The sequence below is a fragment of the Erithacus rubecula genome (assembly GCF_903797595.1).
Source record: "Erithacus rubecula genome assembly, contig: SUPER_Z_unloc_1, whole genome shotgun sequence".
In the NCBI taxonomy this organism is placed as follows: domain Eukaryota; kingdom Metazoa; phylum Chordata; class Aves; order Passeriformes; family Muscicapidae; genus Erithacus; species Erithacus rubecula.
In genome coordinates this window covers 2,266,444-2,291,047 of record NW_027635590.1, presented here as the reverse complement: position 1 = coordinate 2,291,047, position 24,604 = coordinate 2,266,444, and the positions used below count along the sequence as shown (strand labels likewise).

The following is a 24,604-nucleotide window of genomic DNA, read 5'->3' as shown; positions in this document are numbered from 1 at the left end:
CCCCTCTGTGAATGCTCCACCCCACAAATGCAGTAGTCCAAATGAGGCACTGTTCAGAGCTTATCAAGTTAAGGAAAAGGGAAAAGGGCAACAATAATGCACATCTCTGACAGTAAATTCAGAAATAAAAAACACTTGTTAAAGGAAGGACTACCCTGTAATGGCTCTGAGTAATAGCTATGAGACAAAAAGCTCTCCAAAATTAGGGAATGGTCACAAGAACAAAACTGAACATTGTTTTATTGATAAATAACTTTTAAAATAATTTAACTCAAATATTCTAGCATTACAATGGTAAACAACTTGAAATTTTTAAGAAAGTCAGCTGAAGTCAACAGAATCCAAACTTGTTAAACAAACACAGATTTTGCAATTATATCCCCATTATGTCTTCAAGGCCATATAGTAGTTATATTTCTCTTCAAAGCCTGTTACTTATTTTATTGCTAAGCAGCTACATTTCAGAAGTGATGATTAATCACCCTTTGAAAATTCCACAAGACTCTGAGACACAAAATCATGAATCCATCTATCAATATGTGGAAGAGATGTGTCCACAAGAAAAGTCACTATTTTTCGATCCCAAGAGTTAGCGCTGTCATTAACAGCCTGTATCTGTGCCACAAAAGGTTTCTTCTCCACAAGATTCCGAAACACTATTGATGCCTCTTCTGACCACTGCTGGTTTTTCACTCCTAGGGCAAATGTAAAGCAAAACAGAAGGTCATTTACAGACTAGAACAATCTAAGTTTATAAAGAAGTGGTGTGAGTTTAAATACTTGAGAAAACAGATTTTAAAGTGCTAATGAAAGCAACTTAAATCTAGAAAAGAAACACAAGCTCATTCATCTCCCACACAAACAAGCTTAATTCTTACACAGACTATGATATTTATTTTTTCTTGAGTCTAAAGATAATAATATGTTTGCCGATGTGAAAGGCATATGCACTGATTCACTGAGCAATGTAGAGAATACTGGCTGCCTTGCATGACCAGGGCTTGTCAGGAACAATGACAAGAAGGAAACTAAACATCCTTTCAAAACAAACTTTCTTTATATTCAGCCTGAGGGTACTGACATTACTTGTCCCATTGGCCCTGCTTTAGATTTTCTTCTTCTCAAAGCAGCATCAGTTACTAAAATCTTCAAGTCCCAAACTAGACATACAGAGGGCAGAAAGAAAGAGAAAATATGCCTGAATGCCTCACAACTGCTCTTACTTTTTTCAGAGCAGCATCCCACAAAGTCAAGTCTGCTGGAACCTAAGCAAGTTTTTGAACATGGCTAAAATGCACTGAGAAGGAAACAGCTCCTGCAGACTTGGGATTCAATTCCCCAGACCACTGCTGGTGTACAGTATGTAAACACATGGAGCTCAAACATCATGCAGGAACACCCGAAAGTCACTTTACAGATGGGCAGAACAGCAAAATGACAATACTTTGCTTTTACTATTAGCAACAACTTGTCACTGAAATGACAATATAGGAACACAGCTGCCTGCAGATTAAAAAAAAAATTAAAAGCCAAATAGTTAATCAACACGTAAGAAAGGAAAATTAATGCTAGGAAAGACTATCATGGAAGCAAATGGGGTTTTTAGAAGGAAACAGATGAGAAACTAAGAGGCATGAGACACAAACACAGAGAGAAAGAAGTGGAAGAATAGCAGGACAATCTTCCAGGCTCAGCTGGCCTGCTTTGACAATATGAAGCATCTCAGAGGCAATTTAACTAGCTACCTGGGGGACTCGTGAAGCAGTAAAAATTGGGTGACTGCAGGCTTGCTGAACTGGATCCTCCAGAAGACAGACACAGCTAGAGATCAGCCCCATTACAGCACTGCACACTGAGGATCCCGGCCTGTCAGTAGCACATCCATCACCCCTCACTAGTTTAAAGCAACCCCTAAGGTCACACTGAGGCTATGCAGGAAAGCAAATCCACAGAAGGCACAGAGCACTAACTCTGTCACCTGTCACTTCCAACAAGCATATTCTGTGACTGAAATCTAGAGCAGTGCTGACCAAACAGTGCCAGAAAGCAGTAGCTGACTAAGACGAGACGTATACATCCGAACACAGAAATGAAGGAAAGGTTTTGAAAGGATCGAAAAGACAGCAAGGAGATATCAAATTTTATTTTTAAAATTCTCTCAGATGTATGCACACTCTTGATGCACCATATTCTTAAGGAAATTATCTTATGTAAGCTTATTAAAAGCCCATCCCCTTGTGGAGTATTTTGTTTGTTTGAGAAAACTAATATATTTCAGGCAACTCTGGATTCCAAATATGTACTGGAGAACTGTAAATTACAACAGGGATAAGACATATATAAAAAATTCTCTAGAAATTCAGCATCTAGGTTCCTAATTTTATGTAAACTAAGACAATCAGAGCATTAGGTTCTTATCAACAGATACATCATAACTTTCACACTTGGCAATTGGTTATGTTAAAGGATAAAAAAAATCAGTTTTTATTTCCCTGTGTCTTTAGCATAGTAGATATCACACACATTAAATAGTAAATTTTTAGACAATGAAAAGCAGCTGCTGGGAAAGTTTAAGCAGTCTTCATTCTCAAAGATGGTACCTGAAGTGCTACATTTAATTAAACAAACAAAAATAATTAAACAGAATCACCACTGCCTATGCCAAGAATAAAAGCAGGACATAAACATATAGAAAAAACACAATTACATAACTTCTGACTTTGTCCAGTTTACATTTCTGCTCATCTCACATGCCCACTGACGTAAGATTTTAACAAGAACAATTGCAAATGCTTGATACCTACCTGCAAGCTGAGCCGTGATAGCTTGGAAAGGTAGTCTTCTGAATGTATCCAGGAGGGGCTGTACTTTCTGTATGCTGACAAACTCATGTTTGCCATAGTCCAGCTCATACACTGACAAAAATCCATTCCTAAGAATTCCTTTTATTATGACCCTATACCACCTAAAAGGGGGGAGAACAAGAATTGACCATTTGAATTCATACTCACACACTGCCAAAGCACTAGAAAAATAATGCACAACCAAAAGATCTTAACCAACATGTCTCAGGCTTCCCAAATCTGGACTTAGCTGAATAAAAGTCAACTATCCCAGCTACAATCTGTAAGCATGAAGAGAGTGCAACCTCATTTACTCCCTTAATCTCTCAGATATCATTGGACATCTGCTACCTTGTTAACAATGCGGACTAAGCAAAGCCAGGCTTGCCTAGCTTAGCAGAGTTAAGCTTGCTTTCAGATTTTAAGTAATTTAACATCTACTTACTCATCTCCAATTTTAGCTGCATACAGCTTGTTTTTTTCAATGTTGACAGGCTTCTCTTCTGCCCTGCTATAGTACAGGATCATTTCTTCCATTAGGGCATACAGATTATTTAGCTCATTCCAGGGCTGGACAATGAAATGACCAGGATGGCAGGCCACTGAGACATAGATATCCATGAGGTCACCAGGCTTTGGCAAGGGTAGAGGAGGAGGCATATCGATAGTGGACACTGCACTGCCAGGATCTCTGCCTGAATCAGGGAAACTCTTCTCCAGCTTCCCACTAGATAACTGTAGAGCTGAAACAGCATCACCTATAGCTTTTGTGGAGCTAGTCCCACTGGGTGCCACACTCAAGAAAACATCTTTCTGATGCTTCCACAAGTCTGCGTTTTTGATCTGTCTGTTGATGCTACGATCCATGTCTGGGAAATTCTCTGGAGCAAACAAGTAAACGTGTGCAATTCCTTTTGAAGCATCCTGTTTAATCACCTTGGAACATAAAACACCATTTAACAATCAGTTAGTAACTATTAAAGGCACATCTGATTTTGTACAGAAGACTAAAGAAGAAACAGTTCATTGCATTTATGCACAGAATTTTCTGTGTTCTCCCAAAGGTATTAAAGAAGTTGTGGGTATCTACTGTTCACAGTAGATAAAAAGATAAAAAGCACCGGCAGCTATTCCACTAATTTAAAGCAAACAAAAATCTTGAACTGACTTTTGTTCCAATCCAAACTGTGTGCCTAATTCTAGTTTTCAGAAGACCAGTAGTGTCCACACAGATCTAAAAAATTTATTAAATAGTAACAACTAATCCTTTAAACTATCTTCTTGTCATTAAGGGAAATGAGGCCTGCTAAATTAGATGAAAAAAAAGATAAAAAAAGGTTCTAGGTTTCTCCCATGTGTCATTTTCAAGCACTGACATAAAAATATTATCTATTTATCCTCAGATATGCTAACATTATTAATAGTAAAGCACTTAAATTTTAGTTTGACAAAGTATGCAACCTCTCTTTAGTGATTCTTCTGCTGATGTTCCTAGCCAAGAATAAAAAATTTCTGCAAATAAAGTATGCATCCACTGTATGTTATTTAATACAGCAAAAATTAGCACCAAACTCAAACTCTCTTGTAAGAGGATGTCTCGAAAAGCCAGGGGCAACAGGTGTAAATGTCAGAGTAGAGGTCTAGACTAAAGCAAGCAGAAAGGTTATGGAAAGCTACAAAGCACTTTTTCAACGTGTCTGACAGTAGCTGGAATCAAAAAGTTAAGAAGAAATTATTGTTGTTTAATCTGTAGTTAGTAATAGATTTCGTTTAGGAGGGTATTTTCAATTACTTTATGTGGTTAGGATACATTGCATAATATATGGGATGGAATATATGCATAATATATGGAAATAATTTTATCTCCAAGATAAGAAAAATGCTAAGTATATAATGCATATACTAAAACAAAGTTGATTAGGAAAAGCAAACAAAAATAAAACTGCTTTCAAAGATTAGAAGGAGAAAAAGTTTTGCTCCCAAGAGGCAAAACAGGCATTCAAGATTAACTGAGAAGTTGAATACTTCTATGTGCTGAAACATGACAATTGTGTTTCTTTCTTATCAGTGGCAAAAAACCTAACTGCATACTTGGACTTGGACAGCAAAATGTGAAAAGCTGCTGTGAAAGTTGCTAAATTCACAGCAGAGGGGGAAAGAGGAAATTCTAACAAGCCAAAGCAAGTAACAAGTTTTTTATGACACATTTCCTAAGAAAATAACTTTGTATAGAGTTATGTCCTTTAGCTGGTTACAAACTTCTACATTTCTGCTACAAAAACCAATTTGCTGAGTTGTTAAGCTTTTAAAGTTGTTCTTCCAAGGCTCTTTTCACATGCCTATGTGATTTCAGGTCTCATTGGCATTTTGACCACTTACCTTCATGCTAAATTCAGGACAATTTATTACAGCATCTCTCAGCCATAGTACAGCATCTGGAGTCCACATGCCAGTGTTAGGAGGCAGATCTGCCAGACAGCATTTTAAAGCCTAAGAACATAATTAAGTATACAAGGTATAATTTAGTAATACAAAAGATGGTCCATAAGTTCCAATTCAGAGAATAACACTGACAGAGCCAATCATGAATGACAAACAGGATGAGACAAAGCAAAATGCAAATCCAGTAGCATGATGTCCACCGACTCACAGGACTATATTGTGATTTATTTCAGGCAAAGAAGCACAATAAAACACACTGCAATGTTGAATGCTGTGAAATGAAACAGAATTTCAGTATATAAACCTTGAAGCAGTAGCACTACAAACACAGCCAAGAGACTGAATACAGGTTAACTTTAACATGTCTTTTCACCTGAGGAGGTATCGCAATTACTTCTCTCAGGAACTGTGGTGGGATTTCTTTGAGTTCTGATACTTTTACAGTTGCAACTGTTCCACTATCCATAAACTGCACATCAAGTGCCCGTCTAGTGTGAATGATTTTTATCTGAAAGAAGAAAGCAAGGGCAAATTTCAAGGTTAAAAACCCAACAGTGACACACACTTTATGAAATATTTCATGGAAACTAAACATTCAGATTGTGTTGAACAAAAAGAAGAGACATTTCTATGCCAGCAAACTCTTGCTACTTTTTGAATACTTCTTACCTCTACACGTGCCCACTTTCCTTTGGAAGGAAACAAGCAGATTTTGCCACAGAAAGGTAGCAATACATTGAACTCAGATGTCTGCTGCAAATACAAAAACAGAAGTCAGAAAGCATGGAGCTATTACTACCTGGCACTCAACTAACCATTTCAAAAGCAACACATGGCTAAACAGTACTGAGAAGCAAAAGCTCTGTTTCAAATAAAAAGTATCTTTCCAGCTTTAGAAGTACTTCTTATCACTTTGCTTTAAGCTTCCTCAATTGGTAAATCTTTTAATGCCAAGCTCTGTATTTTACAGGGAAATTGAGAGACCACAAAGGGTAAAAAGCCACATTTGGAAACAGACTAGGAAGTCACCGACAGTTATTTGACTTGAAAATCAAAGGCAGTTAAGAGCTATGACAGACAAGTGAAGAACCTCCTAGCTTATATTCTCTAACATACAATTTCTGAGATATATAACAAATCAAATTTATTGCCAACTCAAATGAAAGGCTCCTAGGGGTGACAGTCACCATGACAATCCTAAATAACATAGCAAGACAATGGCTACACTATAAAATGCATGGAGAAAATCCATTTGAAGAACAATCAACATCTTACTAGGTTTAAATTCTTGGGCAAAATGAGTTAAAACCCTCCAGATAAGCTGCAAAGCCTGATACTAAAAGAATCTGAAAACAATCTCTTTCTTTGACAGCAGCAGGAAATAACAAGTACTCTCTCCAAAGAGTACCAAATACTCTTGAATTACTCCCTTCAAATACTCTTGGAATACTCCCTTCCGATACTCTTGAAACACCTACATGGCTGCCCTTCCTTTGTGTCTTGATGTTACTAAATATTTTAGGTTTATACACTTTCTTTCAGTGTTCAGCTTGCTGGAAAACGTAATCTGATAAATGTGTTCAGTATAACGCATCCAGATGGTTGCACAATAGGTCTAAAGCTCAACTTCTACACCTAAAACACTTTCACAGAGTAGTTTCACAAGCAGTAGTTTTAACAGACCCTCCAAGGATCAGCATTGCATGATTTGATTTTGTCAGGTTCAGCTGAATTACAAAATTTATTCTCTTAATTCTTACAAATCAGATTCTCTACATTTCTTCTCTTTGACCTAAACTCTCTTGAGTCTAATAAGGATTATTGCATGTGTCTGTAAATGGTTGGTGGAATGTCAGACTTCTCAGCCACATGCCTATTTTATAGCAACTTAAGACTTTTCTGGATGTTTCCTATATATCCCTTTGATGTTGATACCAGCCACAACATTCAAAAGCTAAGGATGTAAGGACAAGATATGCAGAATCAGATATATCAGATCTGAATCTCCAAAGAAGCCATGTTAAGAAAAACAGACCTTGATTATGCTACTTTTACTGCCACGTTGTACAGACCTAGCTGTTTATGCACCTCAACTTCATAATGTAAAATTTCCAGGAAAAATAAAGGCAGTATCTCCAGGCTTTAAACCAATCTCATGCAGTTTCCATTGGAAGTTTGCCATTAAGAGCCATACTGTTATTACTATTCTAACTATTCAAGGAAAGTTTCAAGTAGTTACTGAAGCCTTAGAGAGTGCCTGTGAAAAAGAAAGCATCAAAAGAAAAAACCCCAAACTAGACAGAGTATTTTTAGCATTTTTGAACAGTCTATAGCTATTATAGAAACTTGAACTTATGTGCAAGGAAAATTAGTTGGTACTCTCTGGAGAAATGCTGCATGACTTCACCACTTCTCTCACCACAGTACTTACCTTGTAAAGAAAGTAGTCTTCTAGTTTCTGCAATATTTCAGAAAGTCTAGACAAGCCTTTGGATGGCACTTGACAATACAGGCTCCCATCAGAGGAAACACTGGTTACTCTGACATTAGTATATAGTGCATCTACCTGCAACAGTTGCAGTTTGAAAAGAAAGGGAAAAAGAAACCACACACAAAATTTAGCAAATTTCCGACTACTGTTTTTGTCTATCAACAGTCAATTATTTTTAATGATTAAGGAGGAAACAGACAATGGTACCTGGAGGTGCAGTTCAAGGGACTTGTCATACAATGCCTTCAGACAAGTAGCATTGATGTTGATATCATCTTCTCCAGAAGTGTCATACAGAACAAGAAGAGGAGTATCACTCTTTTCCAGTATTTCCACAGCAAATATCTTGAAGCATGTCTGTGATTCCACAGCCTTTACTAGGACAGGATCATCACAAAAGGCTTCCAGTCCTGTAAGACACACCACACTTTTTTGTGTACAGAAGTTGTACTGCACCCTTGCTACTTGCAATCTACTTAATTTCCACCTTTTTAACAAAGAAAGCCATCTTTGGGGGCAGGACAGAATAGAAAAAGACCTTCTTCAGAAAGGGTTGAGGGATATGCATAGAAAAGAAGGGAATGCATCCAAATTTCATAAAACCAACCAAACAACCAAAAAAATGTCAAGCTCATTCACAGCAATTTCACATATTTAAAATTTAATATTTTTAAAAGGTTAAAAAGGCCTACAAGTTTTAGAAAAGTCAATAAATTCCAGCAGAGTCCAGGAAGTCTGCAAGTATGCAAGTACTGAAAGGGGAAGGATCACTTCAAAATAATTAAATAGGCTCACATTTAGAAATATTGCCTAATGTGGCTACAACAGACATACCTCATCTATAGAAAAATATGTTGTGCTAGTGTACACACAACACATGTGCTTCACACAACATGTTTCCTGTACTTTAAACATTTCCTTTTATTTCTTTAGGCTCACATATATTAAAGGGACAAAGACATTCATGTTAAGTGCAGAAACAATTAAGCTCCATTACAGTGGTAGGACAAAACTGTCTTCTAATATCAAGGATTCTCTAAAATTTTTCTTCATATCCTTTCTTCCTTCCTTTTCCTTCTTTCCATGCATACCCATGTCTGCTTAGATCAGCTGAGCTGAACAAAATCTTCAAACACATACAGAACTGTTACAAACAAGTAAGACTCACAGAGGCTTCAATCCCTAAGCTGTGCCAACACAAGCATAGCAGCAAGCATGTGTGCAGTCAGCATTGGCTTTCCCTTACCTGCCAGTTTACATTTTGCAGCTTGAAAAGGAAGCGATCTGAACTGTTTCTGTAGTCTGCACACACTGCTGCTTTCAACAAACTCAGTGAAGCCATGATCAACATAGTATACCTGACAACAGAAAAGGAAATTAAAAGCACAAGATCATGAATATAACTGTAAATATGTTTTCTTGAGTCTAGGGAGAATGTATTCTGTTACCACATTCTCTATACAGCCACAAACAAATTACTTTTTGCCAGTTTAGTACCATTAATCTCATATTTTCATGGAAAGCCTTCTTCTCAAGATCTCTATAAAACTATCCTCTCCAACTGTTCTGGAAGAATTCAGCATATATTATGTCAAACTACATGAAGAAAGGTAATAAAGTTGTAATTTTTATTTACAAAGTTTTGAAATGTTGAAAAGTCAAATACCACTTAGGTGCCATTTTAAGTTTTGCCTATTTTTTCTACAACATTTAGAGAATAATTTTCATTTAAGCTTGTCTTGACTTTGATATAAATACTACAGTCAATGCAGGAAACTAGTATGGAAACTGTTAATTTCACTGCAGATGGCTCAAAGAGTCTACTTGGCACAGGAAAAGTTTAACAGAGGAGTTAAATAATATCAATGGGGTTTAACTAAAATGTATACGACATAACTTACAAAACAGATCTGTCTGAAAGGGGAAAGTATACTTTCCTTTTTTTTTTTTTTTTTGTATTTAGTTAGAGATACATCAGTACAAGCCTTCAGACAAGATCTGAATGTTGTTCTTCCCTTTCCCTTCCCATGTCCTCCTCACACTGTTCCTCCTATCAAAGGTACATTTTCTGCACAAAAGTGCTATAGGGCCTAGGCCCTTTTAAAACCAGAACCAAACCTCCCAGACTCAAACTACTCATGAGAAAAACCTGAAAGACCATTTAATTTTGTCAATCATATAAATTCTACAAGGTCCTAATTTCTCATATACCCAAAAGCACTTCAGGGCAAGGAAAGAAAGAATATTAGAGTAGCATATTTAAGAATTGACTGTGCATCTAAAAACAAGCTTGTCTTAATTCTTTCTCCAAGTGCCAGAAGGGGTAATTGCTTGCCTTTACTCTGTGGTCTTCTAGAGAAATTATCCGTGCACGCAACCAGGCTTCCTCCTCAGCATGGACTGCAACAAGTTGCCCAACACTCAAAGACTGAGCTGGTGACACTGTACTGTTTTGATTGTAGTATGCTTTCATTTCATCTTCCATTTGTTCCTGGGCAGAAGAATAATCTTTGCCCACATACCTACAGTATTTCACAAAAAAATACAACACGAGTTGGGATGCAACTTCAAAAAATTGAATAAAACCCTAAGAATATTTACATGCACATATGAATACATGATATATATATTTTCTAAGATATTGATGTCCAAACTCTTCTTATTGTAGGAAAAAAAGTTACTCTATCACTAACGAACATCATCTTAATCTGGTTTTCACTCAGGTTGATCCAAACCAAAGCATCAAAAATATCTTTTAAAATCAGCTGTTAAACTAAGTGCTGTTTATTCTCATATTCCACATTTATTCTGATATATGGTTGCTGACTTAATGGTTCATATTAATGCTGCTTGTGTTACACAGGTCTTAAATCAGGTATATAAACTTCCTGGAAAATTGAAACGGGAAGTTCTGAATGCTTCAGTATAGTAACTGCTGTTTCAGCTTGTTCATAGAGTGTGTGATACTCAGTTCTACTACATAGTTTAGATCATATGCCCAGAGACAGTGCAGATTTTGTAATATTGCATGATATCATAACTCTGTTACAAAGATTATTCCAGGGAACTGTGATTTTCCTAGAAACAGTCTTTTTGGTTTTGTCCAAGTATTCATCTACTCTGTAAGGTGATAAAGTGGAGTGAGAGTCACATATATGCTACTTAAAAATTTTTTGGACATTTGTTTCATAAAGATACCTAATAGACAGTTGGAGTAACTCAACTGCAGAAGAAAACAGAAGAATCTTTTGGAATTTCCTATCTCACTCACTATTTTATTCATTATTTCTTGTGAGAATTAAACTGTAGTAATAATGTAGTATATAGTAATTAAACTGTAGTAATAATGTAGTAGTATATCATCTCTGCCTTCAAACACTCTGCTATAAATGTCTAGCAAATATCTAGGAGTGTTTCTATCACTTCATTTTTATTCTAACTACATTAGAATTCTTTGGGAATCGATCCATGTCTCAAAACAGAAACAGCATGAAAATCAGCACCTTTCAGCTTTGCCTTCATTTGTATTGCAGGTGAAAGGTTTCAAACAAAAAACTTAGCCAAAGAGATATTACTCCATCCCTGAGACTGAACTAGGAACCTCGATGTTATTGTTCCTGTAAAAATCAACATCAACTAACAGCTGCTACATAGTTCTTGTGTGGATCACCAGAAAAACACTGGTAGGACATGTAAGAAAAGAAGAGCCCACACACTGTTTCCTCCCTGTATATCCACATTAACATTTTCTTGTCATGGTAAAAAAACCCTAAGTGACTTTGCCCATGAAGCACATGGATAACCCTGAGCAATGACTTTTGTAACTGGGACCAAGAAACCACTAATTATCATCATGTACCAACATACAGCTGACAAACTTCAGTACTGTCCAAGAAACACGGCTCAAAATTTGGGAACTGCAGCTTTATAGAGAAATTTTTACATAACCACCCTCAGCTCAACAGCATCATATGGTGTTTTAATCCATGGTACTCAAAGCATTCATCCCAATACTAGTAGGAACATCCTTAAAATAACAGAAAGCTAAGAACCATTACTCCACACGTACAGTAAGTTTTAAACGATGCCAGAACTAGAAGGTGCAGAGGAAAGTTTCATAGAGTTAAGTCACATGTGCATAGCAGGCTGGAAGTAAGAGATGTAATGCAACAATCCACTTCTTATACTGTCCCCTTAGACTATGCTGATAAGGAGCCAAATCAAGAAACACTAATAGCTTTTTGCTGGATGAAAGCTCATCTTTCCATAAATGGAATCTGAGAGCACTCAAGTTCATGCCTAGTTAATGTAAGTTATAGGAGTAAAAAGTATTTTAATAAGCACAACAGTAGTATCTGAATGCTGCTATTTGTGTTGTAGTGGGATTATTTTATAAAGTCTTCCAACGGCCAGTTAAATCTGCCTAGATTCTCAGACAAGCTAAAGTTAATGATATAAGTGATTGGTTCAGGGCAGAAAAAGTTTCAGAAAATTTCCATTTAAACACACAAACAAAAGATTCTTAATTTTCATTAGCAAAATAAGTAAATTATAAAGTCCTGATACCTCCTGTTCATCTATTCTTTTCTGGCAGACCTACGTAATATGAACATCTGGATTTATAATGAAGCACAAAAGGTAGATTCCAAAATACAAACTTGCCTAATTAGGACCTCATTAGTGTTTTTCAATTCTAACACCATGATGGACACAGATCCTTCTGACGGAATGACTAGTGCAGGAACAGTTATGTTTTCCAGATACTGGTCCTTGGATTCTTCATACTGCTGTTCAGCTGTGGCCTTCATTCCATCATGCCTCTTGGCCTTCTCAGTGACATTCAGATTTTCATCAATGCATCTTTGGGGTTTAGCATAAAGGATCGCCCTTCTAGGGACTTCAGATACGTAGTCCACAACACATATATCTGACAGCAGCTCGAGATTATTTAGAATGTCTTCTGGAAATTTTACTTGGTAAGTTTCTTGGTACACTTTGGGAAGTGCATGAGCCCAAAGACCATTGGAATACTTCAGCAAGATGCTAACAACTTTTGCCTTGAAGTCGCTACTGAGTGATGCAGGTGTGGTCTCCATATTTGGCTTTAACAAAGGATCTGCTTTTGATGAAGTAACATTCTGAGATGTCTTTTCTTGCTCCGTATCGCTTTTTGGTACTGGTGGTATTTTCTTGGCAGGATAAAGAAATCCATCCATTGGATCACCTCTGTGTATTTTCTCCACCTTGGAAAACAAAAAAGTTAATAATCGGTTGCATCTCTAATACTAAACTGTTTGCCAACTTCACTTTTATAACATGCATTTTATACAGACTTTGAAGAGAACATCCACAGGGAGCTAATCTTGACACAGTTACTACAGGTTAGCATTTCCTGTATGCTTCCTCCTCTGTTTTGAAGGGTTCCAAACACGTATGAGTACATCAGTAATAAGCAAATATCTAATCTAGGCAATACAACTGGGACTGGCTGCCAAAGAAGTAGAGTCTCTCCTCCCAGCAGGATCAGAAGATGATGACACCCTGCACAAATGTGCATCTTTTGCACATTAACCTCCCACAGGCAAGCAGATCATAAACAGAAGTTTCAGTCTACTGAGAGAAAGGAGATTTGATTCTATACTTCAGAAACAAGAGGACACTTGCCAGGCAGTGCTGTCAAGCAGGCTATCTGCAGTCATGCTCAGGGAATTATTTTTCTTTACAAAAGTTCTGAAGTCAATGAATAAATTTCTGTCTTGTAATAAATTTCACTATAGAATTGATTAGACCCTTTAAAATCATGCCCCTAGCCTCCCTCAGAACCAGATATTTTGCCAGTTTCTACATATCCCCCCTTTGCTAAGTTCAAGAATAAGTACATCACATGGTCTGAAGCCAAAACATTGAAAGTACCATTTGAGAACTGTAGCCATGAACTGACAATAAAATTCTGCTTCCTAAAGCTTTGCAGTTTTAACCTAGATTGATCTAACCATTGCTTAGTATGAATCTATGTAAAACTGAGATTGGTCCCAAAGCAAGAAAAATACTAAGATTTATGTAGTTCCACCTTGAAGTTCTTTCATCAGAGGAAGCAATTCTGATCAAAGTAATTTTCAAAAGCAGATCATTGAAAAACCATGGAGCAGCTGAATTACTTGCTACTACTCCACCCTACTAATGCCCATACTCATCAGAACTTTATAAACCTTGCCCAAGTAATTCTTTGCAGCTCTGCCTTAGCAATATAAAACCAAAACACAATGAACAAGACTTCAGGTATTGTCTCATAGAAAAAGAGTAACACATATCACTCACTATCAAGATAACATTAGCAAGAAACAAATACTGAGTTACAATACATTGGAAAAAAAATCAAGTGGCCTTTACTGTGTCTAGAATCATGTATTTTGTCCTATGTATACCTCATTACACTTGCTCAAATTGCCACATGATGATCTGAGTTAAGAGTCAGGAAATAAACTATATAAGAGCATTTCCATACATTTGTTCAGCATTACATTGTCTAGGCTGCTGTCAAAACAATCTGTGAAAACGTTCTTGGAAATAGGTCTTGGTCAACTTCCATAAACACTAGCACGACACAAAGGAAATAGTTTTCATAGATATAAAAAAATATTAATCATGTTAGAGAACCCTCACACATTCCTGGTAGCATGCCTAAACTATTCTCTATCAGTGAAAAACCAAAATAGAAATACTTTCTGCAAAAAAGAAAGCAAAGTTCTTGGGCATCTCTGCTAGTCTGTTTGATATAAGAGACAATAAACATGACTGGCAGTGAAATCTAGAAGAATCGAAGATGCCTTCAATGATTCCTGACAGAGAACACCTATACTTGTACCCTCTGATATGAGGAATTTTACTGTGCCCTTTGTACCACAGAAGAAAGGAGTTCAGTTAAAAATAGAACCAAACAACAAACTTATTGTGGGAGCCCAGAGTATTCCTTTGCCTTCTCTGGGAGGTTTAAGACTCCCCTGGTGGGGTCCCCAAAGACCCTCAAATGAGACCCCATGTGTCTCAGGGGCTGGATTAAGCTCCTTGGAACACTTTACCAACATTGAGAGAAGAAATGCAAGCTGCAAAAATAAATAGAGTATAAATCAGGCTGTTAGAATGTAGAATTAGCAGATTTCTAGAATGTTTATATTAAGGGACTTGTGGCCAAGATGGAGGATTTGGGGCATGGATATCTCTTCCTCCTTCTTCTCCATGTCATCCACGTTAGGTGACATGCTGGCACTTTCAGATTGGATGGGGACAAAGCTGGAGTTTAATAAAGTTGTATTGTATTGGAAAATAATTGTAAATACCTAGTGTGTAATTTAGACTATATAAGATAAGTCCTGCCTCTGCCAGGCAGATTCTGCCATGGACGTCTGGTGAGCTGTTCACTGTTTGCTGGACAAAGCATTCCTGAGATAAGAAACAATAAACAACCATGAAAACCTCCAAGAACAGCCTCCTGCAGTCTCTCATCGGTGGGTACTGGAAAGAGCTGGGGTCCAGACCACATTTATGTCCTCTTGAGGTGATCTCAAGTCTAAGGAGACACCTCGGGCTGTGAGACTTTTCAAAGCTTTGCAAAAGCTTTGATACGTGGCCAGGAGACCAAAGTATATCAAGCCACACAGACAAAAAAAAATCAGAGCATGCCATCCTGGCAGACAATGCCATCCTAGACATAGAGGAATTGATAAGAATGTCCCATGTGTCCATGCACAGGAGTGAGGAATTCATTTACATGACCAGCCAAGGAAACTTTTAGCTCCAGAAAACACTTAACATTATCAAGACAACTATTTGTTTGAGAAGGCTGTATTGGAATGTATGGTAGTTCACCTGGGAACAAGCTGGATCCAGAGGTCTACTTTTATGTACCTTGGCTAGTGCTCTTTAAAAAGAGCTGCAACAGAGCTGAATAAATTTTTGCTGATAGGACTATAAACCCTTACACACTAAAGACCAGCAGTAGACTGAGGAGAGAAGATCCTTAGAGATCTTTAAGCCTCTTAACTACAGTAATAACTCCAGGATTTTCTAGGCACTGAAGTTCAGTATTGAAGAGACTGTATATGCTGACTGCACAAACCACTTAGAGATAGCAAAATACTATTTCAGAAAATTGTTTCAGATTGCTTCAGTATAAATAAGCAAGGCTGACATCACTAGAATCATAGAATCATAGAATATCCTGACTTAGAAAGAATCCACAAGCATCACTGAGTCTAAATCCTGGCCCTACACAGGACATCTCCAGGAACCACACCACCTTCAAGACCACAGAAACTTGTAATAACAAACAACTTGCTATTAAAAAAACTTCTGAGCAGCACTTCAAAACAGCCACCCTTTCTTAAGCACAAATGACTCAACCAGATTTCCTGTTGAGCTTATAGATTTGCCTTCAAGGTACTTCCCATTAGTATGGTTGACAGCCCAGCTCTGCAAACACATTATATTACTCTGGGAAAAAGACAACACAGTCATTTGTCACAGCCAGCACAGGTTCATGAGAGTAAAGTCCTGCTTGTCAAACTTAATTTCATTTTATGACAAGATAACCCACTAGCTGATCCACTTTATAGAATCTTTTTGGGTTTCAGTAAAGCTTACCACACTGGCTCTTACAGTGTCCTTCTGGACAAAACATCCAGCACACACCTGGGTAAACACATCATGGGATGGGTGGGCAACTGGCTCACAGATCAGGCACAAAGGTCACAGTGAATGGGTGACATCAGACTGGTGCCCTGTCACTGGTGGGGTTCCAGAGGGTTCCAACCTCAACCTGTGCTCTTCAACATCTTCATAAATGACCTGGACACTTAGTAAACCTTGGAAGGAGCACTAAGCAAAATCACAGAAGATACAAAACTAGGAGGAGCTGTTGACTCCTGCACAACTAGTGGGGCCTTGCAGACTGACCTTGATCAATTAGAGGGCTGGGCAATCACCGACAAGTATGAAGTTTAACAAGGAGAAGTGCTGGATTCCGCACCTGGGATGGGACAACCCTGGATGTATGTACAGACTGGGGAATGACAGACTGGAGAGCAGCTCCATGGAATGGGCCCTGGGGGTCATTGATGTCAATGAGTCAGCAGTGCCCTGGCAGCCAGGAGGGCCACCTGTGTCCTGGGGTGCAGCCAGGCAAGGCAGGGGATTGTCCTGCTCTGCACTGGGGCGGCCTCGCCTCAAATGCTGGGGCAGTTTTGGGTGGTACAATGGAAAAAAGACATGGAGCAGTTTGAGAGCATCCACAGGAGGACAATGAAGGTAGAAATGGGCCTTAGGTGAAGGCTGTATGAGCAGGGTCTGAGGTCTTTGGTCTGTTCAGCCTGGAGGAGACTGAGTTGCAGAAGCGTACAACATCCTTGTGAGATGAAGAGGAGTGGCAGGCACTGATCTGTTTTCTCTGGTGACCAGTGACAGCATGAGAGGGAACGGCTTGAAGTTGTGTCAGAGGAGGTTTAGGTTGGGTATCAGGAGAAATTTTCTTCACCCAGAGGGTGGTTTGAGCACTGGAACAGGCTGCCCAGGAAAGCTCTCACAGCACCAACCCTGACAGAGCTCACAAAGCACTTGGACAACACTCTTAGACACATGGTGTGATTCTTGGAGATGTCTTGCACAGGACATTGAATACATTAACTTGAATTAAATGATCCCTGTGGGTCCCTTATAGCTGAGAATATTCTGTGATTCTGTGACCTTGCCTCTTGTCACTTCTCCATTAGGAAGCACAAAGCAGAGGCAACAGCTGGCAGAATGAATTATCAGGGCATCAGAGAGTGAAGAGGTATAACACAGGAGAATAATATTTTTGTCCTAGGCTTGAATAACAGAAGCAGCTCTTAGAAACTGAAATCTGGAGACTCAAATAATAAAACTTCAAATAAAAAAGTACTCCCAAGATAAATACTGACACTGTAACTGACTGCAATGCAGAAGAGCAAGTCCCCTTGTTTCGACATACGCATATAGTGAGGACAAAGGTAGACATACTCCTGAATTCGTTGGTAGGAAAAAAGCTTTGCACATATATGCTTGACAACATTAAAAAAAAAAAAGCTGCACTAACTATATAAACTAAAGAAAGTAATCAGTTTCCAATGCCAGCCTTGCTTAATCGTATGTACTGTGATAATCATATACTGGTAACCTTCTGGAGCATCAACAGCTTCCAAGAAGGAACTGGACAAAACACATCCTTGAAAAGAGAGTTTCTATTGAGAGTAAATGTCCTTCAGTTCCAGGGTCACATTCAAATTATCACATGCAGTTATTTTCTGCCCTTCTTCTGCAAGTATGAAAAGAAAACCCACAAAGGAAGTTAGCATTTAATTTCAGTGACAGAGCCTCATTTTATGTGGCAAACAAGAAGTCTGGCTCCTGGTATCCAAGAGGTTCTCAAAGAAGGCTCTAAAATACGAATCAGAACTATCACTCTAATTCAGTGAGAATTCATCACAAATGTAGTGCAGGAGTTCTTTCTGATCTGATTAAAATATGCAACATGGAAGCCAACTACCACAGCATACATACCACAGATGGTACACAGAAACATTTTGGTGATAGGCACCTTAGAAAAATGCTCCAGTGGGAAGGTAGCTCTCACCTACCTGACTTTCCTCAACAGTACATGAAGTGCAACTCCTAGCAAGCTGGAGCTCAAAGCAGTGAGGAAAGGTATTTCTGGCCTTGATCAGCACTACCTTGCATCCACACACTGGCTGACAGCACCTCTCCTCTGTCACTGGCAGCCACCACAACTTCAGGTCCACTGGTTTGCCCATCCCTCTACAGTTCAGGTCTGCCCAGGCAATGGTGAGATGCTGCTTCAGCACTAACACTCAACTCCTCCCTGTACTTTCAAGTAGCTGCTTCTGAAAGCAATTGAGCTTAAACTATCAAACTGTTGGATATGTATCCAGAGCAACCAAATCTGGGGAAAAAAACAGACTTGGCCAGTGCTCTTGAAAGGCTGAAGATCCCCAGTGCACATGGAGGCATCAGTCAATAAGGCGCTTTTTCCTTACAAGGATGTGGAAGCTTCTTACATCATCCAGTTACAGCTAATCCTTGGAATCCACTCCAGCTTCTACAGCTTCTAGTCTGATATGCAATTAATTATTTTGCATGGGAAGCTATGATACCTATCTTCTTACCCTAAACAATAAAAGAACACATCAAAACACTTGTTTTTAGCCAAGCCTCATGTCAACTGGGAAGTTGAAACAGGACTGGAATATGTTGGCCAGAAAAGCTGTAGCATATTCAGTGTTAGAAACATGAGTAGATACAGAACTGGACAGACTGCAGATGACCCTGCATGGGGATTGAATGAGGTAATCAAAAGAGGTCCGTTCCAAACTCAGTGATTCTGTCTCTGGCAGTAATTTCTTCTGTACTTAACTGAAATGTTAGAATACAAGCGATACTTTGTATATTTTTTATTTTCTTTTGTTGTTACAAATAGAATTCCTATTGTCAAGATATCCTCTGTTCAGGTTCAGCTCCTGCTCAGGGCTGGGATTGTAAACTTCTCTTTTCTGTGCATACCTGTTTAATTCACTCTGAATGTTACAGTAAAAATTCAGCTGCCTGATTCATTAGTATGTAGTACCTATTTTGTTAAGACATGAGGTACTGCCCAGGACCAGATTCAGAAAACAACAGTCTCAGTCCTATTTCTGTCAATGTTTACCAAATAATCCTGGCATCCTCCCAAGCCTTTAGTTTCACTTTCTGAAAAAAGCTCCAACATGTATAAATGTAAAATATGAATAATAATGTGAGGATTAAATGCAGCTAAAAAATGATAAAATAAACAAAATACCCTACCAGCCAATTAGGCAACATCTCATTTTTGTCTCAGGCAGGTCTCATTCTCATCTAAAAAATTATCTACCTTTCTATAGTAATAAACTTCAACTTGTAGTGTTTACAAAAGTATTACAAAAAAAAAAAGCCCAAACCAAAACCAATCAAACACCCCAAAACAGTCAACAAATATGTGCTAATTTCCCCCTTAATTTCTCCAATTTTTCCAGTTATGTATTTTCAAGACTGACAGACTGTGGGACCTATCCAATACCTTACCAGACATCCAAGAGTTTAAGTGAAGAAAACTAAGCTTTCCTTTACCTTGTAAAACCTCCTCTTCACAGTAAACATCCAGAAAAAGTGTTCTCCCGTCTGAGAAACCTATTCTCATAGCATCAGCCAATATAGTTTAAAGTCACTAAAGAATATGCTTACATGTTTTTATGTTTATTAAATAGCATTAAGAAACCTGACTGAGGAATGATAGATTACAAAGATAAAACTGTCATCTGACATCAACAGATTAATAGTTAATCTGGTATGTAGCCAGAGCCAATAGAGTATTTTACAGAAAGGAACATCTTTGCTCTAGAACTGCTGAAAAGCAAATGTATCTCTTCTAGCACAAGTGGAACTTCAAAATTCAGAATGGTAGTGTTACTTTTCTACCAATTCCTTCAGAAAACAGACGAAGACTAAGGCAGTCATTTCCACAAGATAACTCTAGAATCAATTCAATATGCATTCTGTCAATTAAAAAGTGTCTGTTTGTTATTCATTCTACAAAAACATTGGCTCTAGGATTGGTGTTTTCACCAAAACTTTGGGTTTTACAAACATGGAATAACTTCTGAGGCACTAGGTATGATAGGGTCTGACAGGAACCATCTGTCCTGATGGATGAAATGCATTTTTGGCTGTGACTCGCTGCCACTTAGACACAAGTCTATGGAACAGGATGGGATTCACCTGAGAATACTATGGGACCTGGAAGAAGCACTTGCCAAGCTCTCTACATCATTTATCACCAGTCCTGGAGAATCAAGGAGGTCAGATGACTGGCAGCTGGCTAATGTGAGGCCTACCCACGAGAAGGGTTAGAAGAAGATCTGGAGAACTACAGGCCGGTCAGCCTGACCTTGGTATTGGCAAAGGCTATGGAATAGATCATCTTGAGTGTGATCACATAGCACATGCCAGGCAAACAAGGGACAGGGCCCAGCCAGCACGGGTTTGGGGAAAGGCAGGTCCTGCCTCACCAACCTCATCTCTTTTCATGACCAGGTGACCTCCCAGAGGATGAGGGAAAGGCTGTGGATGTTGTCTACCGAGACTCAAGCAAAGCCTTTGACACCCTCTCTCAGTGTTCTCCTGGAAAAGCTGGCAGCCCACGGCTTGGACAGGAGCACTCTTTGCTGAGTTAGACACTGGCTGCAGGGCCAGGCCCAGAGAGTGCAGGGGAATGGTTCTGCATCCACATGGGGACTGGTCACAAGTGGTGCTCCTCAGGAATTAGTATTTGGCCCAATCCTGTTCAAATCTTTCTTGAGGATCTGTATGAGAGCGACTGTACTTTCAGCATAATTCACTGATGGCAGCAAGCTGTGGGGGAGTGCTGCTGTGCTGGAGGGCAGGAAGGCTCTGCAGAGGGATCTGGACAGGCTGGACTGACAGGCCAAGGCCAAAGGTGTGAGGTTCAATAAGGCCAAGTGTCAGGTCCTGCCCTTGGGTCACAACAACCCTGTGCAGTGCTACAGGCTGGGGCAGGGTGGCTGGAAAGAGGCCCATCATAAAAGGGAGATGCTGGTTAACAGCACCTGAACGTGCACCAGCAGTGGCCAAGAAGGCCAATGGCATCCTGGTCTGTATCAGCAATAGTGTGACCAGCAGGACCAGGCTGACTGTCCCTGTATATTCGACACTGGTGAGACCACACCGCTAGTTCTATGTCCAGTTCTGGGCCCCGTGTGACAAGAAAAACATTTAGGTGCTGGACCAAGACCAAAGAAGGGCAAGGTGAAGGGTTAGAGCTGGAGAGGGTAATTCCTAAGAGGAGTGGCTGAAAGAGCTGTGGCTGTTTAGCCTGAGGAAGAGAAGGCTCAGGGCTGACTCTACCACTCTCTGCAACTCCCTTTGAGGAGCCTATAGCCAGGTGTGGGGGGGGGGGTCTGTGTCTTCTCCCAGGCAACCAGTGACAGGACAAGAGGTCACAGATTAAAGCTGCACTAGGGGGGGTTCAGGTTGGATATTAAGAGGACTTTCTTCACTGTAAAGGGGGTCAGGCATTGCACAGTCTGCCAAGCAAGGTGGCCATGTCACCATCCCTCGAGGTATTCAATAAATGACTGGACTGACAAACAATGCCATGGTTGACAATGTGGTGCTTGGTTGAATGTTGGACTTGATCTTGGATCACATCTGAAATACTTGTACACCAACACACAGAGGATGAGAATTCAACAGGATAAATGTCAAGCACTGGCTTGCTCCCAGAGCTACAATTTCTTTGGTGTCAGCAACACTTGGTGGAACAAGCACCACACCTGACATGCTGGGATAGAGGGCTGCAGGGTCCTCAGGAGAGACAGGCAGGGCAGGCAGTGTGGATCAGTTGCACTGTATGAAAAGGGGAGGTTGGACTGCATAGTCCTTACTGTTAACGATGATGTGGGTGAGACACCCTGGTTTCAAAGGAGTGTTGTAGTGTCTGCTACCAAGAAGCACTCAAGAGAAACCTCTGGGTTGGTATCTTGCTCTTACTGGAGATTGCAACATCCCAGACATCTACTGCAAACACTGCACTGCTGTGACAAGTATATCTGGGAAATGTGTGAAGTCTGTAGGAAATAATTTCTGGTCATCCTCAGAGTGAGTCAGCTAAGAAATACGGCCTCCTGGGCAGAGGAGTGTGTCAGGGGAGGTTCACACTTGATGTTAGCAAGCATTTCTTTACCAGGAGGGTGGTCAAACACTGGAACAGACTTCTCGGTTGATGCCCCAAGCCTGACAATTTACAAAAGATATTTGGATAATGCCCCTAATAACATGTTTTAACTTTTGGTCATTCCTAAAGTGGTCAGACAATTGGACTAGATGATCACTGATAGAGTCCTTCCAACTAAAATACTGCTTTTCTATTTATTTTGCAAACTTATCATTTGTATTTTCCCGTAACAAGTCAATGGTACAGGAATAATAATATGTAATAGCTTTGCATGAAGCTATTATAAATGCCAAGATCCCTTTTTCCCAGGCTTCAAGGTCCACATAGAAAAAACCCCCACTTTTTTTTAATGTAGTGAGAGTCTCTTCTGTCCATGGCTGTAATTAAGACTACAATTAAATTTTATGGGCCAGAAACATGGTATGAGAAGGTTACATACCTCTTCAGAGCCCTTGTCTTTATAATTTTGAAAAACCCTGTAATATTAGCTAGCTGAATCTGTATTTGCATTCTTTACAAACTCACTTGTTACAATTCTGACCATCTTGTGACCAAGTGTTAGCCCTTGTAATCCCACCACGATTTCCTGCCTTTCTGAAGGTAAACTATCCAAGACTTGCTCCCTTTCCAACTTTAAAACCAACTAAACATCCACACAATGACATTGCCTAATTTCCTAGGACTGCCTAATTCTCTCAAAGCTTTTGGAAGCAAACCATGAAAATTCAAGCAAAAGTTTTGAGAGAAGATCTAAGAGTTTAGGCTTCTCTTGCACTGCCATATCTGAATCACCATCACATCACACCTGAATCACCCGCAGAGTTCAAATAAGTGAAGAGAGCTGAGCATGTACAAGGAAAAAGTCCTTTATACATACAACTCAGTAAGGTTTGTATTTAGACTGCAAAGAGAACCATTTTGCCATGTATTACATTTTGGGTTGTGACTTAGAAAAAAAAGGAAGAAATTTTTAATTTACATGCCTATGTGCCTCTCACACTTCTGCTGCAATGTTCTTTGTCCCTCATAGGTTCAGCTGCCTGCATTCCAGGGATTCAAGGCTGAGCCCAAATGCAGTAATTTCAATTCAGAATTCAAAGAAAACAGCTAAGTTGTGAGAAAGATTTGTGACAGAAGTATGTAGAAAAATAAGAAATGAGACAGGAGTTGGAAGTCTTAAATACATATCATTAGCTATTCAAGTACACATGGCAAAGTAATTAGTCAAACAGAAAGGTAAAAAATTCTGATAAAAAAAGTGAAGGTGAGAGGGTCTCTGCCAGTCATCATATTTTTACAAAGCACTAGTGCTGAAGGTGAAAGCAAACAATTCAGCAACACTATGGATCTGTCAAGAGCTGTTGAAGCAGATTATTGTCCTAGCTGAGGTCTGGCTAGACCACAAAGGTAAGACTGTAAGCTTATTTATTGTCAGCCCCACTGCTCATGAAGGCTGGCTACAATAAGTGACTGCTAGCCATTTTGTACTTCTGCATTTAGTTGTGCAAAACAAGATGTCAAGCAAACTGACCTGAAGAAGGGGGGTAACAGACAAATGGAGACAAAGTCAGCCTCAGTAGCTCCTGCCTGAATGGCAAAGACTGAAAACAAGATCATTAACCTGCAACTTACAGTGACATTTGAAGACTTGACCTCACTAAATAGGAAACATGTCCATTACCCATGGTTGTAAAAACACAGAAATTAAAATTTCCTAGATAAAATTCTTTCCTTTCAAACAAATTTTAGAGATGCAAAGTTACTCAGAACTGATACTCTCCAAAGCACAGTCCTCAAACTAAAAGCTTGGAGACACTGAAAGTGTATTAAGTTTGTTGTCTGCTAGTTTGTAACTATGTTACACTGATCAGAATGAGCACAATAAGAATACCCTCCTCTTTAAGAAGATAAAAGAAACACCAGGAATGTTTTTGAGCCTGGCAGTCACTCCCAGTGTAAGAAACCGACAAGAAATCAGATATCAGATATCTTTAGTTTCACTGGAGACTACAGTCTGTCTTCTGCATTTCA

The 24,604-nt window shown here is 39.2% G+C and overlaps 1 protein-coding gene across 3 annotated transcripts in view; it reads right to left on the bottom strand.

Moving 5' to 3' along the window:
• Positions 1-215: 215 nt before the first annotated feature.
• TDRD7 (tudor domain containing 7) overlaps positions 216-24,604 on the bottom strand; it is a 46,866-nt gene continuing 22,477 nt past the window's right edge. For 2 of the 3 annotated variants that reach the window (XM_079330820.1, XM_079330819.1), the window contains exons 7-17: positions 12,439-13,019; positions 10,112-10,298; positions 9,023-9,134; positions 7,984-8,186; positions 7,717-7,851; positions 5,955-6,038; positions 5,659-5,793; positions 5,223-5,333; positions 3,289-3,779; positions 2,805-2,965; positions 216-695 (exon numbers count right to left, since the gene is read on the bottom strand). In XM_079330820.1, the coding sequence (XP_079186946.1) occupies positions 475-695; positions 2,805-2,965; positions 3,289-3,779; positions 5,223-5,333; positions 5,659-5,793; positions 5,955-6,038; positions 7,717-7,851; positions 7,984-8,186; positions 9,023-9,134; positions 10,112-10,298; positions 12,439-13,019 (2,421 nt within the window). In that variant the 3' untranslated portion in view covers positions 216-474. The remainder of the gene's footprint in view (positions 696-2,804; positions 2,966-3,288; positions 3,780-5,222; positions 5,334-5,658; positions 5,794-5,954; positions 6,039-7,716; positions 7,852-7,983; positions 8,187-9,022; positions 9,135-10,111; positions 10,299-12,438; positions 13,020-24,604) is intronic. The other variant, XM_079330821.1, reaches the window with a different exon arrangement.